The sequence below is a fragment of the Callospermophilus lateralis genome, chromosome 18 (assembly GCF_048772815.1).
Source record: "Callospermophilus lateralis isolate mCalLat2 chromosome 18, mCalLat2.hap1, whole genome shotgun sequence".
Classification (NCBI taxonomy): Eukaryota; Metazoa; Chordata; class Mammalia; order Rodentia; family Sciuridae; genus Callospermophilus; species Callospermophilus lateralis.
Window position 1 is genome coordinate 54,488,945 of NC_135322.1, and position 24,598 is coordinate 54,513,542.

General features: G+C 44.0%; 1 protein-coding gene across 1 annotated transcript in view; it reads left to right on the forward strand.

The window, feature by feature from the left end:
- Hydin (HYDIN axonemal central pair apparatus protein) overlaps nucleotides 1-20,514 on the forward strand; it is a 316,785-nt gene extending 296,271 nt beyond the window's left edge. The window contains exons 76-85 of the mRNA XM_076838342.2: nucleotides 156-354; nucleotides 2,062-2,220; nucleotides 4,358-4,635; nucleotides 5,864-6,083; nucleotides 8,411-8,623; nucleotides 9,410-9,573; nucleotides 10,410-10,560; nucleotides 11,660-11,890; nucleotides 16,260-16,484; nucleotides 20,032-20,514. Coding sequence (XP_076694457.2) covers nucleotides 156-354; nucleotides 2,062-2,220; nucleotides 4,358-4,635; nucleotides 5,864-6,083; nucleotides 8,411-8,623; nucleotides 9,410-9,573; nucleotides 10,410-10,560; nucleotides 11,660-11,890; nucleotides 16,260-16,484; nucleotides 20,032-20,514 — 2,323 coding nt within the window. The remainder of the gene's footprint in view (nucleotides 1-155; nucleotides 355-2,061; nucleotides 2,221-4,357; nucleotides 4,636-5,863; nucleotides 6,084-8,410; nucleotides 8,624-9,409; nucleotides 9,574-10,409; nucleotides 10,561-11,659; nucleotides 11,891-16,259; nucleotides 16,485-20,031) is intronic.
- The last annotated feature ends 4,084 nt before the right edge of the window (nucleotides 20,515-24,598 follow it).

Consider the following 24,598-nt stretch of genomic DNA (forward strand, 5'->3'; position numbering starts at 1 on the left):
CCACATCCAGAGTGTGGGCTCTTTACTGACTTCTCTGACTCTAGGACAGCAGGGCAGAAAACCTATCAGCATCCAACCCAGAGGGTCAGAAACATGTCAATCCCTCTAGGTCAGCACTCTCAGAGTTTCCACCCCTCCCTCTTGGTTTTCCCCAGCATAGATTGTTTGTACACCAACACCCCCCACCTGGAGGTGAACTTCCGTGTGGATGTGGTGAAGCCAGGAAATTCTCTGGAGATTCCAATTATCTTTTATCCTCGAGAAACTATCAGCTATCAAGAACTCATCCCCTTTGAGATCAATGGGCTCTCCCAGCAAATTGTGGAAATCAAAGGGAAAGGCACTGAAATGAAGGTAAGAGATGCTGAGGGAGGTCCTTGGGCTCAACCCCTCCTTCCCACCTTCCACAGCCTCCTTTGCCCACCTGAGCCCGCATAGCTCTCCTCCCCTTCCACATCTTGCCCCCGGGTTGCTCTCTCAGAGGTCCACCTCTCCCACTGAAATAATGTCTCTAATCACACAAAGAGGGAAATTGTCAAATCAGACTCAAGAGAATGGTAGCTCCTACTCAATTCCAAACTTCACTGTGCAAAGGATTCTGGTAATCCCAGGCACTAGAGGAACTTTCTTTGTTTTCTTGGAGATTATCAGATGCAGCATCCCAAGTATATCTTCCTCCCGCCTTGGGGTATGTTTCTTTTAGGCTTAATAGGCATTTTTAGGTGACATATGCAGACATAGATTTCCACTATGAAACATCTTTCTTTAACACCCCCATTGATTAAAATTCTCCAGCCAGCCATGGGTCCCAGGATAAGATTTGGTCAAGGATTTCTTCTACCCAGGCACCCCAGATAGAAAGGAAATGATCTGTCCTGCTGCCCATTCATTTCTCCTCAGTGTCTTGGTAAAGTTTAAGGTGCTTGTCTGGTGGGAGTGTTTGTATGTCACAGAAGGTTTGGGAAGATTAAAACCTTCCAAGAGTCTTAAGAATGCATGATACACTTCATCAACCAAAGGGAATTGGGAGGGGATATGTTCCCGGTAGCCTTGCCCTGATGCCATGGGAGAAGCAGCACATGGTCATCAGGTGTGTCTGGACCCAGGACAGAGACAGGGACTGTCCCCATGGCCCTGGCTCCTTCATTCACTTGTCCTTCCATTGGCTCATCCAGCACCCATTGGATGCTGATAACTTAAACATGTTCTCAGGCCTCCAGGTTCTCACTGGCCAGTCAGGGGGATCCTTTTTAGGCACAATGGAAACATGTGGACTGAAAGATACAGATAGTTGGAGGGAGGAGTACAGTTTAGTAACTGATCAAAGGAGAGTGGTCAATGGTTGCTTCTTATTTTGGCTCAAGTCTTCCTGGAGGGCAAGGCTCGGCCTGATTCAGATCAACATTTTGATCAATGCCTTGTGTCGGCTTTTCTCCAACTCTAGCCAAACCACCTTCTTAGTCCATTCTCCCCCGAGGAGCAAGCCAGAGCACTCTCACAAACACACTGGGTCGGGTCACCACATGTTTCTCTGTCTTCCCATTTCTCCCAGCATACAGCCCACCCTCCCTCTCACCACCTACAATAGCCTACAAGACCTTGCAAGACCTGACCCCTTCTGCAGCCTGCTCTAGTCTGCTAGCTCCACAGGCCTCGGTAGGCCACCTTCTCAGGCCCAGGGCCATGCACAGCCCATCTCCTCCCCCTGCATGCTCCCCAGCCCATGCCATGCCGATTAGGCCCTGCCCTGCTTTAGCACCCAGTGCCCACTGCAGGAAGGCCTCCCTCAGCCCCAGTCTAGTGTCAGCTCCCTGCATTGTGCTTTTTCCTTCATCTCTCTGAACCCAGTTTACATTATGTAATTTTGTGATGAGTTTAGTGGGCATTTTATGCTCATCAATGTTGAGGAAGTGAATGAATGCCTCACCCATATGAAGAAGTTAGAGCGCTAAAAGAGAGAGAGCCACCCTTGGCCTCGCCAGGATAGGTGTATCATAATACATATTTTTCCCATTAACTAATGAGCCCTTATTCCTATCCTCTTGCTCATTTCTTCTGCAGATTTCAGTCCTAGATCCAGCCAACAGGATTGTAAAGTTAGGAGCTGTCTCACCAGGAAACGTTGTGACGAAAATGGTTTCCATCAAGAACAACAGCCTTGCCCAGCTCACATTTAACCAGTCAGTCCTGTTCTCTGTTCCAGAACTCCAGGAACCCAAGGTAGGTGCTCAGGGGACTTCCAGGGACCTTTCCATGCTTCCTGATGATCAGAACGACCTACAGCACCAACAGCTCACATTTCTTGTGCACCTAGAATGTTCCAGACCATTCAAAGACTTTTCCACGTGCTATCTCTGATCATTTCCTCAAAACAGTGTGGGGTTAGCACCCTAATATTATTACTCTCATTTTACATTTTCATATCATTTTCCTTGTCATTCAGTGTCATTTTTTCATTTGTGCCTCTACTAGGTAGATGAACCAATTCTCTCTTTCTGTTCATTAGAGGTGTTTCAGCTTTTTTATATTATAAACATTGAAATACCTACGTACCTAGGACTTTGCGTGCAGTCGTGATTTTCTGCTTACAACAAGTTCCTAGAAATGGGCTTGTTGGGTGAAAAGGAAAAGTGTGTTTGAATAAGCATTGCCGATCTGCTCCCTGAAAGGCTGTCCAGCTCTCCTCAGTGGTGGGAGAAGGGCATGCTTGTAATTAAATCCATGCCCACAAGGTCCCTGGATAGAGGAGCTTTCAGGCCAGGATGCCTGCTACCCAGATTATCATCACCAGTATTTGGATGACCCTTCAAAAAGAGGCCACAGGTTTTTAATTCTGAGGATGGACTACATTCATTCCTTCATTCAATTCACTCTTTCATTTGCTCAGTGAATACATACTAGGTGTGGGGAACATAAAAGGTGACTATGAAAGACCTTGGTCTGGTGAAATTCACAGTCTTTGGGGGTCACAGACACATAGACAATACCAGGACATCATGGAAACTGCAGAAGCAAAGTGGGAGTTGGGAACAGGGCTACTCAGAGAAGGGTTCAAGAGACTACAGAAGGCCTCAGAGTTCAGGAGCCTGAAGTTCTTTTTACAGGATGAACAGGTGTCTCCCAGACGGACGGATTGAGGAGGGGTGGCCATAGGAGAACAAAGGTATATATGCTCAAAGGGGCCTTGCTTCACAAAAAACAGATGTGAATCAGTGTAGAACAAGTGCCACAGACTACCCAGGGATTTCAGGACAAGGAAAAATGAGCTGTGAGAGCCAGTCAGAGGAAGAGGTGCAACGGGCTGATCCACTTTGCCCACTACTACCTCCTCCAAATTAAAGTCCCAGTGGGTTGGGGCCCCTAACAGTTTGGCCATCCCAATTCTGCCTCATAGGTGGTCAGACCAAGGCTGTCAGAATGACCTGTGCTGGCTCCATCACCCTGAGCCTAGCTCCCAACACCATTTTTTTTTTTTTTTTTGAGAAATCTCTAGGATTACTTTCTGGTTATAGCTTCTCCACCTTTCACCTCACTCCCTGTGGCCACAGTCCCTTTGTGGGTGAGTGCCCAATACCCTGTACCAAAGGGAGCTTAAGTATCCAAAGGGAATTGACTTCCTTAAGGCTGGTTTGAATTTGCTTTTTACTAGGACTGAAGGGAAAGTCATCCAAACTTGTGCAGTGGCTCTTGAACTCTAGAATACAGGAGGTGGAGGGCACTTTTGGAAATGCAGGTTTCAAGCCCTCCCAGGGATACTGATTTTGTTGACCTGAGGCAGAATGTGCATCTTAATAATCCTAGAGAGTACAAGGCATAGTGGCACATGCCTATAATTACAGCATCTTGGGAGACAGAGACAGAAAGATCACAAGTTCAAGTCCAGCTGGAGCAACTTAGCAAGACCTTGTCTTAAAAAAAAAAAAAACAATTAAAAGGACTAAGGATGTAGCTCAGTGGTAAAGCACCCCTGGGTTCAATCCCCAGTACCAATAATAACAATAATCATCCCAGGGAGCATCAGGAAACATCAGAGTACTATTTCCTCTTTCCCAGTATTATTTCTTCTTTTCCTCCTCCCCATGGAGAAGAAAGAATGAAATGCCCAAGATAAGTTGGAAAGGGAGCAGGAAAGGGAACTGGCGTTCATTGGATGCCTATTATGTACCACACATTTTATATACATGATCTTAACCTTCACCATAGCGCAGGTCACAGAAGGTTTAAGTCATTTACCGGATTACACTGCTGGTAAGAGCAGATGTGACGTTGGATGCCTGGGCTGGGACCTCAGGAAATGGAGGCCTCAGGAGCTTCCCTGCCACCTTCAGCTACTGAGTCCAAGTGTCGCTTTGTCCAGGTCATCACCTTGGAGCCCTTCCAGAACATCACTCTGAAGCCCAAAGAAGTCTGTAAAGTGGAAGTCACCTTTGCCCCAAAGAAGCGTGTCCCTACCTTCTCCGAAGAAGTGTTCATGGAATGCATGGGACTCCTGCGCCCCCTCTTCCTCATCAACGGGTGCTGCCAGGCCCTGGAGATCTCCCTGGACCAGGAACATGTTGCCTTTGGACCAGTTGTGTATCAGACTCAAGCCACCCGCCGCATCCTCATGTTGAACTCGGGTGATGTGGGTGCAAGGTAGGGAACAGCGCCCCCAACCCAAGGCTGCAGCAGACAGCTCTTGCCTGGATTGCCATTGTCTTGCAAGGACAGCGACTTCTCATTTCTGTCCTCTCCCTTCTGCACACATACTCTCACCTCAGGATGTGACAGCAGTGGCCTCACCAGAGTGGCTGCTACCGCCATGAATACTGAAATTAATGTGATAGAAAACATCTGCTCTCTCCTGTTAAATGCCCTTTTACCTGGCTCATCTCATTTAATCCCAACAAGCCTAGGAGACCAATCCCACAACTAATCTGTTTCACAGATGAGGAAACTGAGGGACAAAGAAATCAAGTAAAATAACGCATGTAGCAAAAATTTATCAAGTCCAGGTACAAGGCTGAGTGCTGAGCATTCTTGTATATAATCTCCCATTTAATTATCCCAGGATCCTCAAAGATAGGTTACTACAGTGTCTCCATTTCACAGATGAAGTGAAGCCTAAAATGGTTAGTGACTTGCCCACGATCACACAGTCAGGAGGGGAATCCAAGTGTATCTCTGACAGCTTTTCTTTCCACGCTGTTTCCTCTTGTCTCTTGCCATTCTGATGTAGCTATACAAGCTTCATGCCACACTTCCCGCCACACTTCCTGCCACACTTCATGCCACACACCACATGGGCACTCATCACAGAAAGACTCATTCCTGGCACTGGAGGCACTAATCTGCACCATCCATCCTGGCTCCTACCTGGACCAAGCACCCGACCACACAGGGCCATCAGATCCCAGTGCCACCAAGAACAGGCATGACTCTCATATGAAGAGATGGTCACCCCCTGATGGCTCTAAACTGAGAGGCAGTGCAGGGAATGGCAAAGACTGTAGCCTTGGGAGGGCTTCAGTCCTTACCTAGCCACTCGCCAGCTCTGTGACCTTGGAAACACCTGTGTACACACGATCATGCATTTGACTCCTGATGTGTCACTTGTGGGTACTAGAATTAGATGTGGCCACTTTCCACCCTGGCTCAGCTCAGAAGGAGCCCAGTCACCTTACCCAGGGCATGACCTTGCCCTGTGTCCCACAACTGCCTCTGCTCTGTCTAGCAGATCTTTCTCCTCCTAGGTTCCAAGGAACAGGCAAGAGAAGGAAACCCAGCCACCCAAAGCCCAGGCAAAGTCCATAGTCTCAGGGGCACTGGGAATACCCTTGGAGTACTAGCAAACTGTCTTCCTTGTCTTCTTTTGTCTTCAAAGGTTTAAATGGGATATCAAAAAAACTGAGCCTCATTTCAACATCACCCCAGAAGAAGGCTATATCACCTCAGGCATGGAAGTCTCTTTCGAAGTGACCTACCGTCCCACAGAGATGGGAAAGGAGAGTCTCTGTAAAAACGTGCCTTGCTTCATCCAGGGAGGTAATTCTCTATGCCTCACCCTGTCTGGAGTCTGCATAGGACCACCTGCAGTAAAAGAGGTGAGTGGGTGCTTCCCAGGGATGGGCCAGGGGTAGAAGTGAGCCCCACAAGGGAACTCAGTCCTCAGCACCCATGTCAACCCTTCAGACCTGTTCCCTCACCACCAGAGGGACTTTGATCAAGCCATGCCCTCTACTAGAATATTCTTTTCTTCCCTTCCATCTAGTTAACTCCTGTTCACCTCTTAGCTCTAGACTCAAGACTTACATTCTCAAGGAAGCATGCCCCTTCTGGATCAAATTCTATTATAACACCTTCTCTGTGGTTTAAACAATGGCCTTTGGTGAACCCAAGTGCTTTCAACTCTATTTCTGACAATATTGCTTACATTAAAAATGATACAACCTCCCTCCCTGAAATTTTGTTATTTCAAGAATGTTATATGGATGGAATTGTACAGAATGCTATAAACAAGTCTCAGCAAGAACCAATTCTTTTTTTTTTCTCTTGGGTAAACACCTAGCTATGGAATGGCTCAGTCCCTATTCACCTTCTAAAAAGTTGTCAAATTGGTTTCCCTTTCATATCCTTTTTCTGTTCCACTTTTCCTCTTGTGACCTGTTATGTTCCCACCAGCAATGTCTGACATGGCCACTTGCTCAATGTCCTTGTCAACATTTGATATGCTCAGTTTTTAAAGTTTTGGCCACTCTACTAGGTATATATGTAGTAGTGTCTCATTAAGGCTTTGATTTTCATTTCCCTAATGACCGAGGATGTGGAACATCTTTTCAGGTACTCACCATCCATGTACCTTCTTTGTTGAAGTGTCTTCAAATCTTCTATTTTTAATTAGGTCATGGTTCTCAAAGTTATGAGAGCTCTTTATATATTCCGGGCACAAGTCTTACATTTAGGTCTTCAATCTGTTTGGAGTCAACTTTTGTACATAGTGCAAGATATGGATAAAAATTCATTTTTGTATGCAAATATCCAATTATTCCACCACCATTTGTTGAGAATATTTTCCTTTCTCCACCAAATTGCCTTGGCATCTTTAACAAAAATCAGTTGATCAGGTGTGTGTAGGTCTGTTGCTGAACTCTATACTTGTCCATTGATCTATTTGGCCAACTTTATGCCTGTACCACACTGACTGTGTTGATAAACTCAATGGCTACTTCTTGCCCATTGTCTTACTTTGACCTGTGATAGCACGTGACACCATAAACCAGTCCCTCATCCTTCAAATACCCCTTCCCTTAAGTCCAGGACACCGCCCCCTCCTGGTTTCTTCCCACCTTACTGGCTGCTACGTCACATTTTCTCTGATTCTTCCTAACCTTGGAGTGTGTCCATAGGAATCAAGGTCCTCATATTCCTTCTTTCTTCTAAAGATATTCCTTCCTCTTTGATCTCATCCAGTTTCTTGGTCTTAAAATAGCATTGCCACATGGAAAACTCCCAGATCTATATCCCCCACCTGGACTTTTTTCCCTTTCACTCAGTTTGTAAATTCCACTTCCTGCTTGACTGATATTCTTCCCAAATGTAACTTGGACAGAACTGAGTTCCTGAATCTCTCCCCCAACCTGCTCCTCTCACAATCAACATCGCCATCCTTCTTGTCGCTCAATCTAAAAACACGAGGGTCATTCTTGAACCTTCTTCCACTTACACCAAAGATCCCATACATCAGAAAATCCTAGCTGGGCTTTCTGGCTCACTCCTGTAATCCCAGCTACTAGGTGGGCTGAGGTAGGAGGATTACAAGTTCAAGGCCAGCCTGGGCAACTGATACCATGCTTCAAAATAAAATACTACTTCAACAGAAGGAAAAGCCTCTTCCAGGACTCCCAGGTCCTACATGCCTTTCTTCCCTGTCCGTTATCTCCCTGTCACCCATTTACCAGAAAGGTTCCCTCCTCATTTATCAAAATTCATGACCTTTACAGTGTTTCTTCTGCATGGAGGCTCTTTTCCCTCAGGTCTCCCCTGATTTTGTCCTTGTTGGTCTTTAATCCTGCACAGGATTCCCTATGCCCTTGTCTGGCTTCATCCCAGCCCTCTAGCCTGAACTCTCACTCCCCATGCTGTGTCCTCCCCTACCTACATGCGGTGTCTGTGTAATCTCTTCCAGGACAGAGATTTTTTTGTGACTTTGTTCATTGCTGTAACTCCACAACCAAAAACAGTGCCTGGAACACTTTGTGCAAAAAGATAAATATTTGTTGGGAAAAAAAATGAAAGGAAAAAAATTACCCATTGGAATCACGATGGGAAGTGCTGTTAAAATCAGTCTTCCTGCATTCATTCTGCTCCTCCAGCACCTGCATACAGACCAGCGGCAAGTGCCATGGAAGGTGACATGCCTGCTTTCTTCCAGGTGGTGAATTTCAACTGCCAGGTACGCTCCAAGCACACGCAGACCATCCTGCTGTCAAACCGCACCAACCAGACCTGGAATCTGCGCCCCATCTTTGAGGGCGAGCACTGGGAGGGGCCCGAGTTCGTCACCCTGGAGGCCCATCAGCAGAACAAGCCCTATGAGATCACCTACCGACCCCGCACCATGAACGTGGAGAATCGCAAGCACCAGGTAGGCTGAGGTCCCCCCATCAGATCCCTGGCACAGTCGAAGGAAGGTGAGATGTTAGAAGTCAGATTTGGAGCTCAGAGACTGAGATGAGAGTCTCCAGATCATGATGGAACAGTGGGGAGTCATGCAGATTGTCAAGCTTTGGCTTCTCTTTGTGTCCCTGTTTCATTGTAGGGGATGCTCTTAGAGCCAAGGGCTCAGTTCTGAAATGAAGTCCTAAACCAAGCATTGAGCAATAAATATTTAGCTTGATTGCACAAACAGCGTTGTGATGATTGTAATAAAAATCAGAAAAAGAAAAGGAGAGTAACCACAATCTTCTACCCTATAAAAAGTGAAAATTTTTGTTCTGTCTTTGCTACCAGGACTTTTTCAGATGCAGCCTTAAGGTCATCATAGCATACCTGATCTTGTTTTCCATTTATTTTCACTTAAAGCATTTTTTTCTATTTAACTATACAGTTTTGTTATAACCATTTTAATGGATGCCTAGTTTCATTGAATGAGAATCCCATAATTTATTTAACATTTCCCTTTTGTTGAACATTTATCTCTATATTTTCATCAATATTTTAAGTGTCTTGTGTGCGCGTGCGCCTGGAGTAGGACTCCTGGTTCAAATTCATATGAACATTTTTGTAATTCTGTGAGCATATCGCCAAGCTGCTTTCCACAAGTGTTACGTTTATTTGCAGGGCCTCCATTAATCCTGTGTTCGCACCATGCCTGACAGAGCTTAATAAAGGACGCTCTGTGCCATTCTGATCCACTTCTGCTTCTCCTCAGGGCACTCTCTTCTTTCCCCTCCCTGATGGGACTGGCTGGCTGTATGCTTTGCATGGGACTTCTGACGTTCCCAAAGCTGTAGCCAATATCAACCGTGAAGTGCCATGTAAGACCCCCTACACTGAGCTCCTGCCAGTCACCAACTGGCTGAACAAGCCCCAGAGGTAAGGGAATGGAGCAAGGGGTCAGGATGGGAAGATGGAGGGACAACTTCCACCATCCAGCTTGGTCTTTCCCCTGCTCAGTGCCTGTAGAGAATGGGTGGGACCCCAGGAATCAAAGACAAAGTAGTCTGATGTGGCCAGGCACCCTGAACTCTAAACCTCTGAAGAGATTCTCCTGTTCAGTGCTGTTTCTCATAAATCTCCTAGAATAATGCCTGGCACAAAATAAATTCCCATCAAAGTTAACTGTTGCTATCATAATGATAATCACCTTTGTTATTCTTGACTGCTCTGTGTTATTACCTAAGCCACGGCCAGAGAATGAAGTCCCTTGGATCTTGGCCTGCAGTAGGAGTAGAATGGAATGCAAGGCCTAGAGGCACTCAAGGTCACCCAGCATGGTCCCCTTTTACAGAGAAGAACTAAAGACTGGAAGAAGAGGTGTAACTTGCTGGAGGTCACCTGCTTTGCATAGGCATAAATGCCCAGGTCTAAGTTTGAACCCCCAACTTGCCAATAACTAGTCATGTTACCTGAGCGTGTTGTTTTGCTTCTTTTGAGTTCTATTTCTGCTTTAGTAAAGTGGAGATGTTAGTGACATGCCCCTCCCGTAGACAGTACAAGGCGTAAATGCCTGTAACACATGACTCAGTATCTGGCACACATAATAGATAGTCAATAAATGGTGGTTACTGATACTATTGGTGACAGAATAAGACGAGAACCCTAGAACCACCTGCTCTCCATAAAACCAAGAGCAGGCATATCACCTTCCCTTGTTTCCTTTAGACAAGCAGTCTCATTCTCTCCTCTCCTCCCATGCTCTTCTGCCCCAGATTCCGGGTCATTGTGGAAATGCTGAAGCCAGAGAAGCCAGATCTCAGTGTCACTATGAAGGGCCTTGATTACATCGAGGTACTCTCTGGCTCCAAGAAGGACTACAAGCTCAACTTCTTCTCCCACAGGGAGGGGCTGTACAACGCAAAGGTATCTGTGTACTGAAGGCACCACCCTGAAACCCTGGAGGCTTGACCCTGAGGTTGACAATCCTGGTACTAGGAAATAACAGGTGTCCTCCCATAGTCACTAATCCAAGACCTTTCGAGGCCTTTCTCACATGAGCTATTTTGCCTAATTCGTTCATTTGTTTAATGAGTGTCTATTGAACATGGAGTGTACTAGGTGCTGGCAACCCAGCAATGGTCAAATACAGGCACAGTTCTGTTCTCATGGAATGCACTATCTAATGGGAGGACACAGACACTATATAAAATTGCACCATGAATGTATTGTCGCAGAATGAGATAAGTGCTTCGAGGAAAAGCATGGATCATGGGGAGAGGTCAGGGAAGAAGGTAATATTTGGGAGTTGTCCATTTATATATAGTAGTCGAAGCTATGATAGGTGTTGGAATCACCAAGAGAAGGATTTTTAAAGTGAAATGATAGACATCATCATCCAAAGTACATGTATGAAGACACAAATTGGTGTCAACATACTTTATATACAACCAGAGATATGAAAAATTGTGCTTTATACATGTAATAAGAATTGTAATGCATTCTGCTCTCATTATTTTTTTTAAAAAAATCAATTAAAAAGGATTTTAAGAGAACATATATAAAAATCCAGATTATATAATAACTAACGTCTCCAAATGATAATAAGATAAACAACCCAATGTATTAAAATGGGCAAAAGATTTGACAAAAGGAGCTATGTGAATGACCAATAAGCACATAAGGTCAACATCCTCATTCACTTGGAGAAAGAAGTTTAAATGGTGATCATATCAGCATATCAACAAGTCAGTCTCAGGAGTAAGGGGACAGCTCAGTGCAGTGACAAGTGTGAGCTTTCCAGCCAGCACTGGACAAGCTGCTCTGGCCTCTTCTAAAGCAAGCTCAAGCTAGTTAAGACCAGAGTGCTTAAAGAGAAAGGTAGGCTGGCAGGGATCCAGACAGGCTGCAGGGCAGTGCCACCTGTGCCCCTGTGCCCAGGCCAGGCTAACAATGAGCAGGAGCCCCTCTCTCTAGGACCTTCGGCTAACCCCTACTCTGCCCTGCTTCCCCCCTGTGAATGCAGGTGATCTTCAGAAATGAGTCCACCAATGAGTTCTTGTACTACGTAGTGAGTTTCAAGGTCATCCCTTCAGGCGTCATCAAAACCATCGACATGACTAGCTTGGTCCGGCAGAGTACGTCAGCCTCCATCAAGGTGGAAAACCCCTTGCCCTACTCGGTGACCTTCTCCACAGATTGCAGGGTGCCGGACATCATCCTGCCCTCCCAGTTTATCGTGCCTGCCAACTCTGAGGTACAGTCCTGGCTGCCAGGGACCCCCAAGGGCTGTCACAGAGGCTTCTGCCCATAGGGGCTCTGGGTTCATGTTCTGCATGCCCTGAGGATGGGCCAGCCCTAGCAGTGGTCAGGAAGGCAGGGGACAATCACCCTCAAGTTCCTTTCCTCTACTGCCCAAGTCCTTACTTAGCTTTGGTTTAGATAGGAAAAATGGAGTTCTGTGTTGTGACCCTCACCTCTAATATTTGTTTGTTTGCCTTGTCCAGGATAAATATTTGTATGTATTTATTTAGTGAATTACAAAAGTAGTATAGAGCTGAAGTGTGACTCAGTGGTAGAGTGCCCAGCATGATGTGTAAGGGTTTGCTCCCCAGCACTGCAAAGAAGGAGGAGGAGAGGAGGAGCTCAGTAACATGGACTATCTGTGCTGAAAAGCAAGATACATAATGACACATCAACAGTCGTACTTTTTTTTTTGCAATACCAGGGTTTGAACCCATGGCTCTGCACATGCTAGGCAAGTGCTCTACCACTGAGCTACACTCCCAGCCCAAAATAGATGGAGATAGATAGATACATACATACACACACACACACACACACATATACACACACACACACACAGACCACTGCAGGATGGAGGCCCCAGAAACCTTTAACAGGGATTGGGAGGACATAGCCTAGAATTATGACCCAGCAGGGAGACCAACTTTCATTTTGATTCTTCTTGTAAATGTATCACCCTAAACTCTTAAACTACCCAGAATTCATCAAAATCCCTTCACTCCAATTTGAGCTCTTCCTTCACGTGCAGAATCTAGGGGCCAGATTTGTCTTCTCTGCTCTCCCATTTTTATCGGGGCTTTACCTTTCCTTTGCCTTTAATGTCTCTTAAATGATCAAGTAGATTCTACTCTCTCAGATTTCTCTCAGCACCAGATTTCATCTTAGCAGGGCACTTCAGTCACTTGGCTTTGAACATTTAAAGGGCCACTAACAATAAAGCAGAGCCCGAAGTCACCCCCCCACCCCCCACCCCCACCACAGCTTAGGCTACTGTTGTCAGATCGCCCATCAAGTTTTCCAGGTAATGAGGGACACTTCAATTCAGGGGGGATTTCTGGATCCTCTGGCTCTCAGAACTGATGTTCTCTTTCTTTCCTTCCACTTCTTCTCATATAGGGCTAATTACGATACCAGTCTCATGGCTTGGCTCATAGCTTGGCCAGCCCACTCTTATTTTGCAGGTTTAGGGTTTACCTTTCCACTTAGTTTTGCTATAGATGTTGACCATGGGTTCTTCTTGTTAGCTGAGGTGGTCTTTGTGTTTCATGAGGGTCGAGGGAGTTTTTAAACCATGCTATAGCTGCTACTATCATCTTACCCAAAGCCTGGAATTGTTGTTTATGTATAGTGTAAGAAATCAAGTTCTTCTATTCTTAATCAATAAAAATCATCTCAGATTACTAAAAAAAAGTTCATCTTTTTCTCACTGCTCTGCAGGATTATTTATGAAATATATCAAAATCATATATGTATAGGTCTGTTCTAGCTTTTCTGTGATATAATAATGATCTAATTTCTGACCTTGTACCAATACCACAGTATCCTAGCTTATTTAGACTTGTAGTGAGGATTGGAATCTGATAAAGGAAACAATCACTCTAGCTTTACATTAAGACCTAATAACCTCTTTTGCTTATTTATTTGTTTGGTTGGTTGGTTGAGTTTTGGTACCAGGGATTGAACTCAGGGGCTCTTAAACACTGAGCCACATCCCCAGCCCTTTTTTATTATTATTGTTTTGACATGGGGTCTCACTAAGTTACTTAGGGCCTCACTGAGTTGCTGAGGCTGGCTTTGAACTCAGTCCTCCTGCCTCAGCCTCCTAAGTTGCTGGGATTGCTACTACATCTAGATAACCTCTTATATTTTTGATCTTCAAAATTATCTTGGCTATGTAGAAACTTATTCATCTTTCACTAGGCTTATTTTTATGTTTCATACATTTGAAACCTCAAATGCTAAGTATTCAGGCTACCCATCACCGGAGGACCAATATTCCAAAGACAGATGTTGGTAGGAAGGAAATCAGGTTTATTCAAGGCCAATGCTGAAGAAGATAAGAGGGGACAGCCTCAAAGCTTCATCTTCTGGACTCAAAGTTCTTAGGCTAGTGGGAGGAGTAGGGTAGCTAGTGAATAGCTAGTGAGACTGCAGGCCGGATGGGTTCTTCCTCTGCAAGGGCATGTTTCATTTTCTAGAACATCACAATGGATTCCCACTTCCTGCTATTAGTTACTAAGGGAAGGTGTTACAAAGGCCATCTGGATTCTTGTGAACCTAAACAAAAATTTAGCAGTTAATATCTAAGTGAGGCTTCTCTTTGGCTAAAGAACTAGGGAAAGGTAAGGAGAATGAATAGTGAAGGCCAATTTCAAGGGAGCCCCCTGTTAAATGTTATTATAAATTGTATCTTTACAAATTTCACTATTTATCACAAGCATATAGAAATACAGTTTGTATATACTGACTCAAAATCCAATCATCTTATAAATTTAACTCATTAATAATGATTTCAAGCATAGATGTTTTAAATTTTCTGTACATGTAATAATATAATCTGAAAATAATTATAATTTTATTTCTTCCTTTCTAAACCTTTCTCTTCAATTTCTTTTTCACACTTTGTAGCACTATCTAGGATGTTCAAAACAATGCTGAACAGGATGGTGATAGAGAGTATCTTTCCTCTGTTACGGATCTTGAAAGCAACTCTTTCAAAGTGTCATTGTTATTTGTTTTAGATTTTTTTATAGATACTCCTTATCAGATTAAGAATTTCCCCTTCATTCCTAGTTTTCTAGATTTTTTAATACATGAATGGATATTGAGTTTTATCAAATCCTTTTTCTGCACCAATTAAGATACCTATGTGATTGTTCTCCTTTAAATCTGATTGATTGGTTTTTCTAAAGTTAAACCACCTTTGTGTTCATGGAATAAACCCAACTTCATGCTATTATATGCTCTTTTTAATCCTGTTAGTCTCAGATTTTACCAGGCATTTTATATCTATGTTTAGGAGAGAGTCTATCATTCAGTTTCTCTTTTTTCTTCTTGCTCCTGCTGAACTTTGGTATCAGCGTTATACTTGTTTGCATGGGTATTTTTCTTTGTGTTTTCTCCAGAAAATTTTGTGGAATACTAGGGTACTTTCATCCTTGATTTTTTTGGTATAACTTACAAGGAAAACTTTATGATCCTGAAATTTCTTTAAGGAAAAAAATTTTACTATTGATTCAATTTCTTTGATGGTTACAGGACTATGGAGGTTTTCTGTGTCTTCTTGGGACTTTTTTTTAAAAGTTATATTTGTCTCTCATCTAATTTTATTGAAAAAAAATCATCTAAATTTTTGTATCATGTTCTTTTCTGTTTAACATCTACAACTTCAGTAATATTCTCTTTTACCCTATTTTTTCATTTAAATCTAATTTTTAAAAAATACCTACTCACGATAAAACAAAATTTCAATTCTACAGATGTATAGGAAATAGTAAAAGTTTGCACAATCCCATTTCTCCCACCCGTTGATAACTACCAGTGACAACTGGGTATATATCCACACAACCTCTTTTCTATACCCACTAGACATATTATTCTCCACAAAAATGAATTTAAACTCTGTATGCATGTTTGGAACTTCCTTGGTTCCACTTACAATATCACCAGCATCTTTCATTTCAATGCCTATAGCGCTACTTCATCTTTTTTATGGCAACCTGATACGCCACTGAAGTGGGAAAACTATAAATTATTTAACCAACCTCCTAATTGCTGGTACCTTTGAATTATTCTCCCTGTTTTGCTATTACGAGCAATACTCTTCGCTTCTTATTTTGTTTTGCTATGGGTAACCATGGAGGAAGAGAAAGCCAGTCAAGATAGAACACAGGAAGCTGTTCTGAGTTGACTGTACAAAGAAGGAGCCACCTGACCTCACCCTCTGGCTTATGCCATGGTCTCCATAAATGTCCTTCTCCAGAGAAGATCCAACACTTATTTTTTAGACTCAAAGATATTTCAGATATAGAAATACTAGGGCTAAAGAAAGCTAGAAGGGGTACAGAGGAGGGAGAATGAGTTAGGCAGACTCTGGCATTTGATTGCTCTTTCTCATCTTACTCCTGTTGAACTTTGGTATGAGAGTTCTGCTGGTTGGTATTGACTCAGTATTACGCTGGATTCAGGATCAGTGTGGACATTTTCATGTGAAGCACCATTTCTGCCACCAGCCTGCTGTGAGGACTTGGGCAGGTCCCTGGGTGTCAGGGAGTAGGTCAGACTTCCTGCATGACAAGAGTTTCCATCTTCTCTTCCAGGGCACGTTCTCATTCGAATTCCAGCCCCTGAAAGCTGGAGAAACCATTGGAAGACTAACTTTGCATCACTATGATCTGGGCTACTATCAATATGAGCTCAATTTGAAGGCCGTGCCAGCACCTCCTGAAAAACCTGTCCATTTCCAGACTGTTCTTGGTAGCAATCAAAGCATGTTCGTGAAGTTCACCAACTATACCCGGCTGAAAACAGAGTACTTCTGCAGGGTGAGCAGACCCTTCTCTTTCCAGAAGTCTGGCTTCAAAAATAATGGTACTTTGCTATCATAGCAACGCCCACCTTGGAGGCCTGAATCTAGGCTGGAAATTCCCAGCTTAGAAACAAATAGCACCAGGTTAGGTGCTTCCTTTACAGACTTTCTATCTTAACAAGCTGGGCTTATGGCAGGGTAGTTGATTCCTGTATCATGCTCAGGGGTCAATAAAGGGAGACAGTATCACTTGGTGGTCAGAAGTCTAGGGTGTAGACTAACAGACATGGATTTGCACCCTGACTTCACCACTTACTCATTGTATAAATCATTTACTTAAGCTCTCTAAGTCATAAATTGAGAGGACACCCCCTTAGTACATTTTTTTATTGCTGTAAGTGAATAGCTCTGGGTAATTATTTTTTAGAACTAAGATTAAACCCAGGGGTCCAGGGGTGATGCTTTACCACTGAGCTACCTCCCCAGTCCTTTTTATTTTTTATTTTGAGACAGAGTCTCAGTAGGTTGCTTAGGGCCCTGCTAAGTTGCTTAGGCTGGCCTTGAACTTGCGATCCTCCTGCCTCAGCCTCCTGATCGCTAAGATCACAGGCATGTGCCACCATGCCCAGCAAGACTGAGTAATTTCTAAATATAGGTTTATTCAGCCCATGATTCTGGGGACTGAGTGCTCCAGGTCAAGGGCCTCTTGCTGGTGAGTACTCTGCAGTCAGTCCGGAGTTGGCATCCATGGTGAGAGAAGTGTGTCTAAGGGAAAGAGTCAAATTGGCTTTTCTAACAGTCTGTTGATCCATGATTGATCTAATCTATTCATGAGGGCTGCCCTCAAGACCCATGTCCCACCTGGTCCCAAATCTTCCTATTTCTTAATGGGAATTAAATCTCAACATGAGTTTGGTGAGACATTCAAACATAGCAAACCCCAACTTCACAGGACTGCTATAAGTACTTTCAAATATGTATATAAAGCCATTTTCTTAGTGTCTACCCTTCAGTAAGGACTCCACATACATTAGCTATTATAGCAATTGGAATATAGGTCTAAAGACTGAAACTCCAAATACAGCAAAATAGACGCTTTTTCCTTGCACAAATAACAGTTCAGGCATTAACAGTATGAGACAGAAGAATGGCAGCCCCATGACAACAGGTACCTAGACTCCTTCTGTGCTGATATTCCATCTTCTGCATAGAGTTGCTTTGGTCCATATGGGCCAACGAAGCTTACCAGGACATCAACATTCTAGTCAGCAACAAGGATACAGAAGGGGAGTTACATACATAACTTCCTCTAATATTAAATTGAACAAACCTTTACAGGACCACCCCTACCAACAAGAGGAACTAGGAAAAATAGGCTTTTCTGAAAAATCAGAGGTTCTGTGGCTATTGTCAAGATATATTTGATCAAATGTATCAGTCAAGAAAAGCTAGGCTATGCTGTAATAACCCTGAGATTTCAGTGGCTTAAAAGAACAGATTTGGGTTGGGGATGTAGCTCAGTTGATAGAGTGCTTGCCTTGCATGCACAAGGCCTTGAGTTCAATCCACAGTACCACAAAAAAAGGAAGAAAAAAGAACAGAGGTTTGTTTCTTACTTATACTGACTTATACTATCATCCCATGAGTGTCTACAGGGGCTTTGGGGACCTAACTGAAGAACAACCACACTCTCAAATGTTTCCAGTTACAGAACCAGAGGGGTGAAAGACCCTGACAGGATTTGGGTGAGCAATTAAATGCTCTAGAGTGGAAGTGACACCTTTCACTTCCACTCACAGCTAATAGTCCAGAAGCAGTCCCACCCATTCACAAGGAACCAGAATGTACCATTTTCCATGTACATGGAAGGAAAGAGAAACCAGATATGGGGGAACAGCCACAATTGTTACCAGAGATGGGGACTTCTGACTCAGTGGTGATAGGAATGGAATTGAGCCGAGTGAGCACAGACAGACACACAGGCAAGGCTTTCATTGGGGATGCAGCTGAAGGGAGACAGCCATGATGGAGAGAGGGAGATCAGGCTGCTCTCCCAGCAAAGAGAGATGTAAGCTTTTATTAATTTGGGGGGTGGACTAAAGTCCAGTAATTTTCCGCTGGCCAGGGGCAAGTTCCAAAAGATGTTCCTTCTTGCACGAGTCTTGGCCCACCAAGTGGTCATGGTCAACTTGTCCTGGTACCTGCTCAGTTACTCTTGGTGCTGGCATCATCACCCTGTGCTGAAGGACTCTAGGTGCTTGAACCGCTGCAGCTGCTGAAAGCACAGTGGTGCAGTAGGGAAAAAAAAAAAAAAACATATAACAGCTCCCACGGGCGATCAAGGTATCAACATGAAGAGCTGAGCAGAATCTGACCCAAAAGTTCAGGCTGCACAGATGCTGAGCCTTTTCATCCTATTCCAGTCACCCATCAGATACCTGCAGGTCCAAGTGAAAAGTCAGTGTTTTCAACAAAAACAGCCTTCAAGTTCCTGAAAAGTAACCTAGGCAACCGTTATCATCATAACCCACACATCAGAGATGGTATCTACAGTGAAGCTACTAAGGAACTGATAACATATTGCCCAGATGTGTGACCTCCAAAATTAAAGATTTTTAAGTTGACTACGCACATTTAAAACTACAGGGTTTATTTAGGGTTTTCCTCATAACAGTTTCATCTTGTATAAACATTCTGCTTCTGTGGTTTTCTCAGGATCTCATGAAAGGCCTTTTGAGAAGAGCACAAGGGTAGAGAAGCAGCGTGCCACACTACAAAGGGTCAGAGTTTACCAGACCCCATGGGGAGGGCTGTGTAATTAGGTTTTCACTGCTGCAACCCAAAGACCTGACAAGAACAACTTAGAGGAGGAAAAGTTTATTTGGGGCTCATAATTTCAGAGGTCTCAGTCCATAGATGGCCAACACCTTTGCTCTGGGCCCAAGGTGAAGCAGGACATCATGGTGGGAGGACATGGAGAAGGAAAACAGCCCAGGACATGGTCACCAGGAACCAAAAAAAGCAACTCTGTTCATCAGGAACAAAATATGTACCCCAAAAGCAGGTTCCCAGGGACTCACCCTGTCCAGCCACACTCTACCTGCCTACAGTTACCATCCAGTTAATCTATTCAAAGAGATTAATGCACTGATTAGGTTAAGACTCTTGTAACCCAATAATTTCATCTCTGAATTGTCTTGCATTGTCTCATGTATAAGATTTGGGGACCCCTAATATCTAAACCAAAATAGTTTCATTGTCCCATCCCTTTGTCCCAAAACATCCTGACTATCTCAGTGACTGCACCACCAACATGATCTAGTGTATGTGTTAGAGCATGTCACTAAAGTCTCTTTACCTCCATCTTTTGGTAGCAAAATAGGACTAATAATGGGTATACCTACCCTGCAAAGATCTCTGCTCTATAGATTCTGAGGACACTGTTTTAGAGCCTGCCCATCGTCACACAAGCACTGTTTGTGAGTGGAAGGGTGGGGTGGACTTGAGTCCTGGGATGCTCTGTAGGATTCTCTGTGAGATGAGTGTGTTTGTTCCCCTTTCAGACAGACTGTTCAGACTTCCACACAGAGAGAGTTATCACCGCACCTCCAGGAGCCCAGGGGGGCACTGATGTCAACGTGGAAGTCTTCTTTGAGCCCAGCCACCTGGGTGAGACCAAGTGCACCCTGATGCTGACATCACTTATGGGCGGGGAATATACCATCCCCCTCTTTGGAAAGGCCCTATACCCCAAGCCCCAAGGCCCCTTCCTGATCCGAGCTGGCTACAGCATAATCATCCCCTTCAAGAATGTCTTCTTCCACACGGTGTTCTTCTCCTACTCCCTGGACAGCCCAGCCTTCCTCGTCAGGGCTCTGGATTCTGTGCGGCCCAAGAAGATCAACAACATCACAGTTTTCTTTGAAGGAAACCCATCAGGCAGCAAAATCCCCATCACCACCAAGCTCACTGTGACCTGCCCTCCCAGCGAAGGCAATGAAACTGGAATTAAATGGGTCTATTATCTGAAGGGGATCACCCCTTAGTGACAGCCAGGATTCCCTGCATCAACCAAAAGCTATCTTCTCAGCCTGAAGAGTCACACATTGTTTTAGCATAATACAAAAAAAGAGAAGAAAATAGGAACTCTGAAGAGATTGTTCTCTTTATTTAATTATAGGGGCAGTTATTTCTGTATCTTATGTTTTCCAAATATAGACATGAAATATATATTCCATATTAAACTCAATAGCCATATACTTGAAATAAGTAAATCCTTGCAATTCCCTGAATTTTGTTTCTTGGCATGTCTCACAGCTTAAACACTGTGTAATGATCTCCCTTTTAACAAGAAGACACTGTGTCACACTCATGACCTTCTCTACATAGCATTTCAAAACGTCTGGCACCAGGACACTGCAGTTCCTCCTTAAAATGTAAAGGTCCATAGATTTGACTCTATTCTGATGTGATATTTTATTCTGCTTTCACATAAAAGTCAAAGAAACAACTCTGTTCAAAGTGATGAGCAGACATCATGCAGGCAACCCAGGAATGCTCTCATTCACTTTTTCTCTTAGATTCCTCCAAATGCCACATCTGTGGCCTGCAGAAAGTTCTTGCTGGAGGTCAGGTCCTGGAGGATGGCTAACAGAGACCCAGCTCCCCACACCCTTCCCCAGCCCCGGACACAGCAGCTAGCTCGAGGGCAGTGATTCTTCACCCATCTGCACATCAAGTCGCTTAATTCTCACCCAGAATCCAATGCTCCCCAAATTCCAATTTAACTGGTCTGGGGAGACCCATGGGCATCTCTTATGTAACTTGTACTGCAGAGTTGAGTGCCAGGGCTATAGAGAAAACATGCCCCCAACCATTTGTGCTACAACTGAGTCAGGAATCCCATCCGGGGGAAGGACCACACCCAGTTAGACTGTTGAAACTGAACTTATTTTGTGTGCACATAAAGGGTAACTATCTAGGCCAGTGTCTTTCTCCAGCAATACTCTGGAAGCTCCACTTCCACCAAGCCCCAGGATACCTGCCTCAACCCAGAGACCTGGCTCTACAGCCACCTCTTCCCCAGGGCCTTGCATATGTTTTCCTGGGACCACCTACCTTCCAGTGTGCCATGTGTCGAAATAAAGATGGTTAGAGACTGGCCCTGGACCATTCTTATTACTCCAGACACACACCTTTGACTAAGGGGCCCTCTGCCTCCACCTCCTCCCCCTTCTCATTCCCTGAAGCCCACCTGCAAGAGAGGGTGGAGGTGTGAAAGCAGATGGCCACTTGGGTATGAATGCTCAAAAGAAGTGGGTCTCTAAAATGTCGCTGGACCACCACCAGCAGCACCTGGAAATTTATTAAAGATCCAAATTCTCAGTCCCCACCCCAGGCTGACTTGAATTATAAACTGAAAGGGTGCAGTCCAGCAATCTGTCTTATAATAAGCCCCCTCTGCCTGTTGGAGATGGTATTTAGTGAGTGGACACTCTAATACTTTTATTTCACCTCCCCACAAGCCTAAGCCCAGCACATAATATGTACAGCTAGTACCTATTAAGCATTTTCTAGAGTGCTTATAAACTTAGACCTATATACTTAATAAATAATTTATTGTTATAACCTCTAAATACACCACTAATAGGTCTGAAGACAAAGACCTAAATGACAGATTTTCCCAGTGGTTAAGTAAGCAAAGACTACACTAACAAATAATCTGTCTTTGCTATAGTGAAAGAAGCTTCATGACCAGCAAATACCGAGTTTGTAAAAAAAAAAAAAAAAAAAAAAAAACAGTAGTTCTCCAGTTTCTCCAGCATCTGGGCCTCGCTCTCAGAGGGTCTGATTGGATAGGGCTAGAGAATTTGCATCCTAACCAGTTCCTGATGATGCTATTCCTGCTTCTTGGAGAAGCAAACTGATCATCACAGCGCCAAAGCCCTGAGCCTCCTCACCACTTAGAATGGCCCATAGATGTGCTGCATAGTATCACCTGGAGACTTTCAGGAAGACAAGACCTCAGGCCCCACCCCAGGTCTACTGAGCTAAAAATCTGAATTTGGAGGGGGTCTTGTAGCTGAGAGCCCTAATGTAAGGTCACTTTGCCCAATCCACAGCCCTCTCTTTTCACTAGACCCCTAGAGAGTGGCCTTACCAACTCTGCTTATGGGCTAGTTTGTGAAAGCAGCCCTCCCCAGAACAGCCCTCCCACCAGTACCCATTCACCAGAGGTACTGAGGGATAATTGGCCTAGCACCGCATTCTTCAAAAGGGGCACCTTTCAACAACTTCAAATGCAATACACTAACAGTTGCTGAAACTGAAGAAAAGATGGAGGCAGTTGTGTGAACACTGCAGTCAACACTGAGGAGGCAAAGCCTGGTGACCTCCTCTGGCTTTTTTGACATGCTCCTTTGAGGCCAGAGGGCTCTCGACCACGACCCCAATCACTGGCTGCTACAGAAACTAGCTACTTCCGATGTCACTGGCTCAGTGATAAAGCTTTCTGGTTTCAATCTCCAGTACATCCAATTTTTTTTAAAATGGCAGTCTTCCTTCCAGTGGGCTAGGGGCAAAGCTCCCTCCTCACAGCCCTCAGCTGAGTACATGATACATACTTCCCTACATACTTCCCAAACCTGCGTCAGTTCTCCCCAAACCATGGAGTCCAAATCTTTCTCAGAGAGAGGAAGAAGTCCTCTCTCCCTGGAATCTAGAGCCCTACTCTGATCCCACATCAACAAGAACCCCTTCCTGGCTGACTGGAGAATCAGTGCATTTCTCATACTTCCTTTGCCTCAAAAAAAATAAAATAAAATAAAAACAGTTTTATATTGACAAAATAGCTCAACAGTGACCTGAGTAGAGCTTGGGGAAAATAAGCAATCTGATACAGCATGTAAAAGTTACATCTGACAAAGTATATATTCAGCAAAGCAGACCAGGAGGCCTCTAACTGGGAGACAATCAAAAGATGAAGGCAGGCAGGGTCAGGGTGCACTGTGCACAGAATACCTTGTAAAGGAGACCCCCTGGCACTGCTCCACAGAGCCCCTGGTAAGTGTGGCATGCTGTCTAGCCACTTCTTTTGAAGATACATGCCTAAAGTCAGAGGTGATAATATTATGACATTGGCAATGGCTGTGAGATCTCAAGAAATTAGAGAACATTTCTTAGACTTTCAACTATGCTGCCCTGAAACTCTTGCTAAAATTACAGTGCTGTTGGAAAAACTGCTTTGATTAGGGTACCACTGGATGACACCACTACCATTTTATTACAAGTTATGTAATAACTTTTACATAACTTGGTAATAGCTGTTATTAATAGTTGTTAGAGAACTGTTACAGAGTCCATAATAATGACCAGGCCCCTCACAGATGCAGATGTGTCATGGCTGTGAGATGATGGTCAGCACATGGCCAGGCATGTCAGTATCCACAAATCCAGAAGAGACTGAGCACAGGAGGGCTAGCCAAAAGCCTCAGAGAAGGGAAAGACATGTATAGAAAATGAGGATGGGTCTTGGGCTTTATACTCAATACCACTGTCAGTGTAGTATGCATACATAACCTTAATTAGTTGGCACCTCTAAGATATCAGAGAAAAGAAATCACTTCTTTCTAGGAACTTCTGACCTAGGTAGGACAAAGCATTGGTTTAGGCTTTGAATAAGAAACTGGTTTCTTAGCAACCTGACCCAGAATGTAATTTCAGAAGAGTTCCTTCTGGTTAAAAAAAATAAAGGAAAAAATCCATACCACTTCAGTTATTAAGACTCATATCACAGTATGACCCTTGGGAAATTCAGTTCACCTTTAATAAAAAGCCAAACCTAAATGCAAAGAAACAGATGAAATATTGTATGAGGTATGGGTCCAATGGGAATGAGCCCATGTTGAAGAACAAACCCAAATCATCACCACTGATTTAAATTTTTTTCATTGTTTTGCATCAACATCATCAAGTCCTAAGGACACAAACTTTGCAAGACATTAGATGTCCCCAGCAGTACTGCTGGATATCAAGGTAAGAGGAGGAGACTACCAAGCAATACATTAACTGTGGAGATGAATCTATATAGGGGGGCAGTTTTCATATTGTCGATGCACCTACTCATTCATC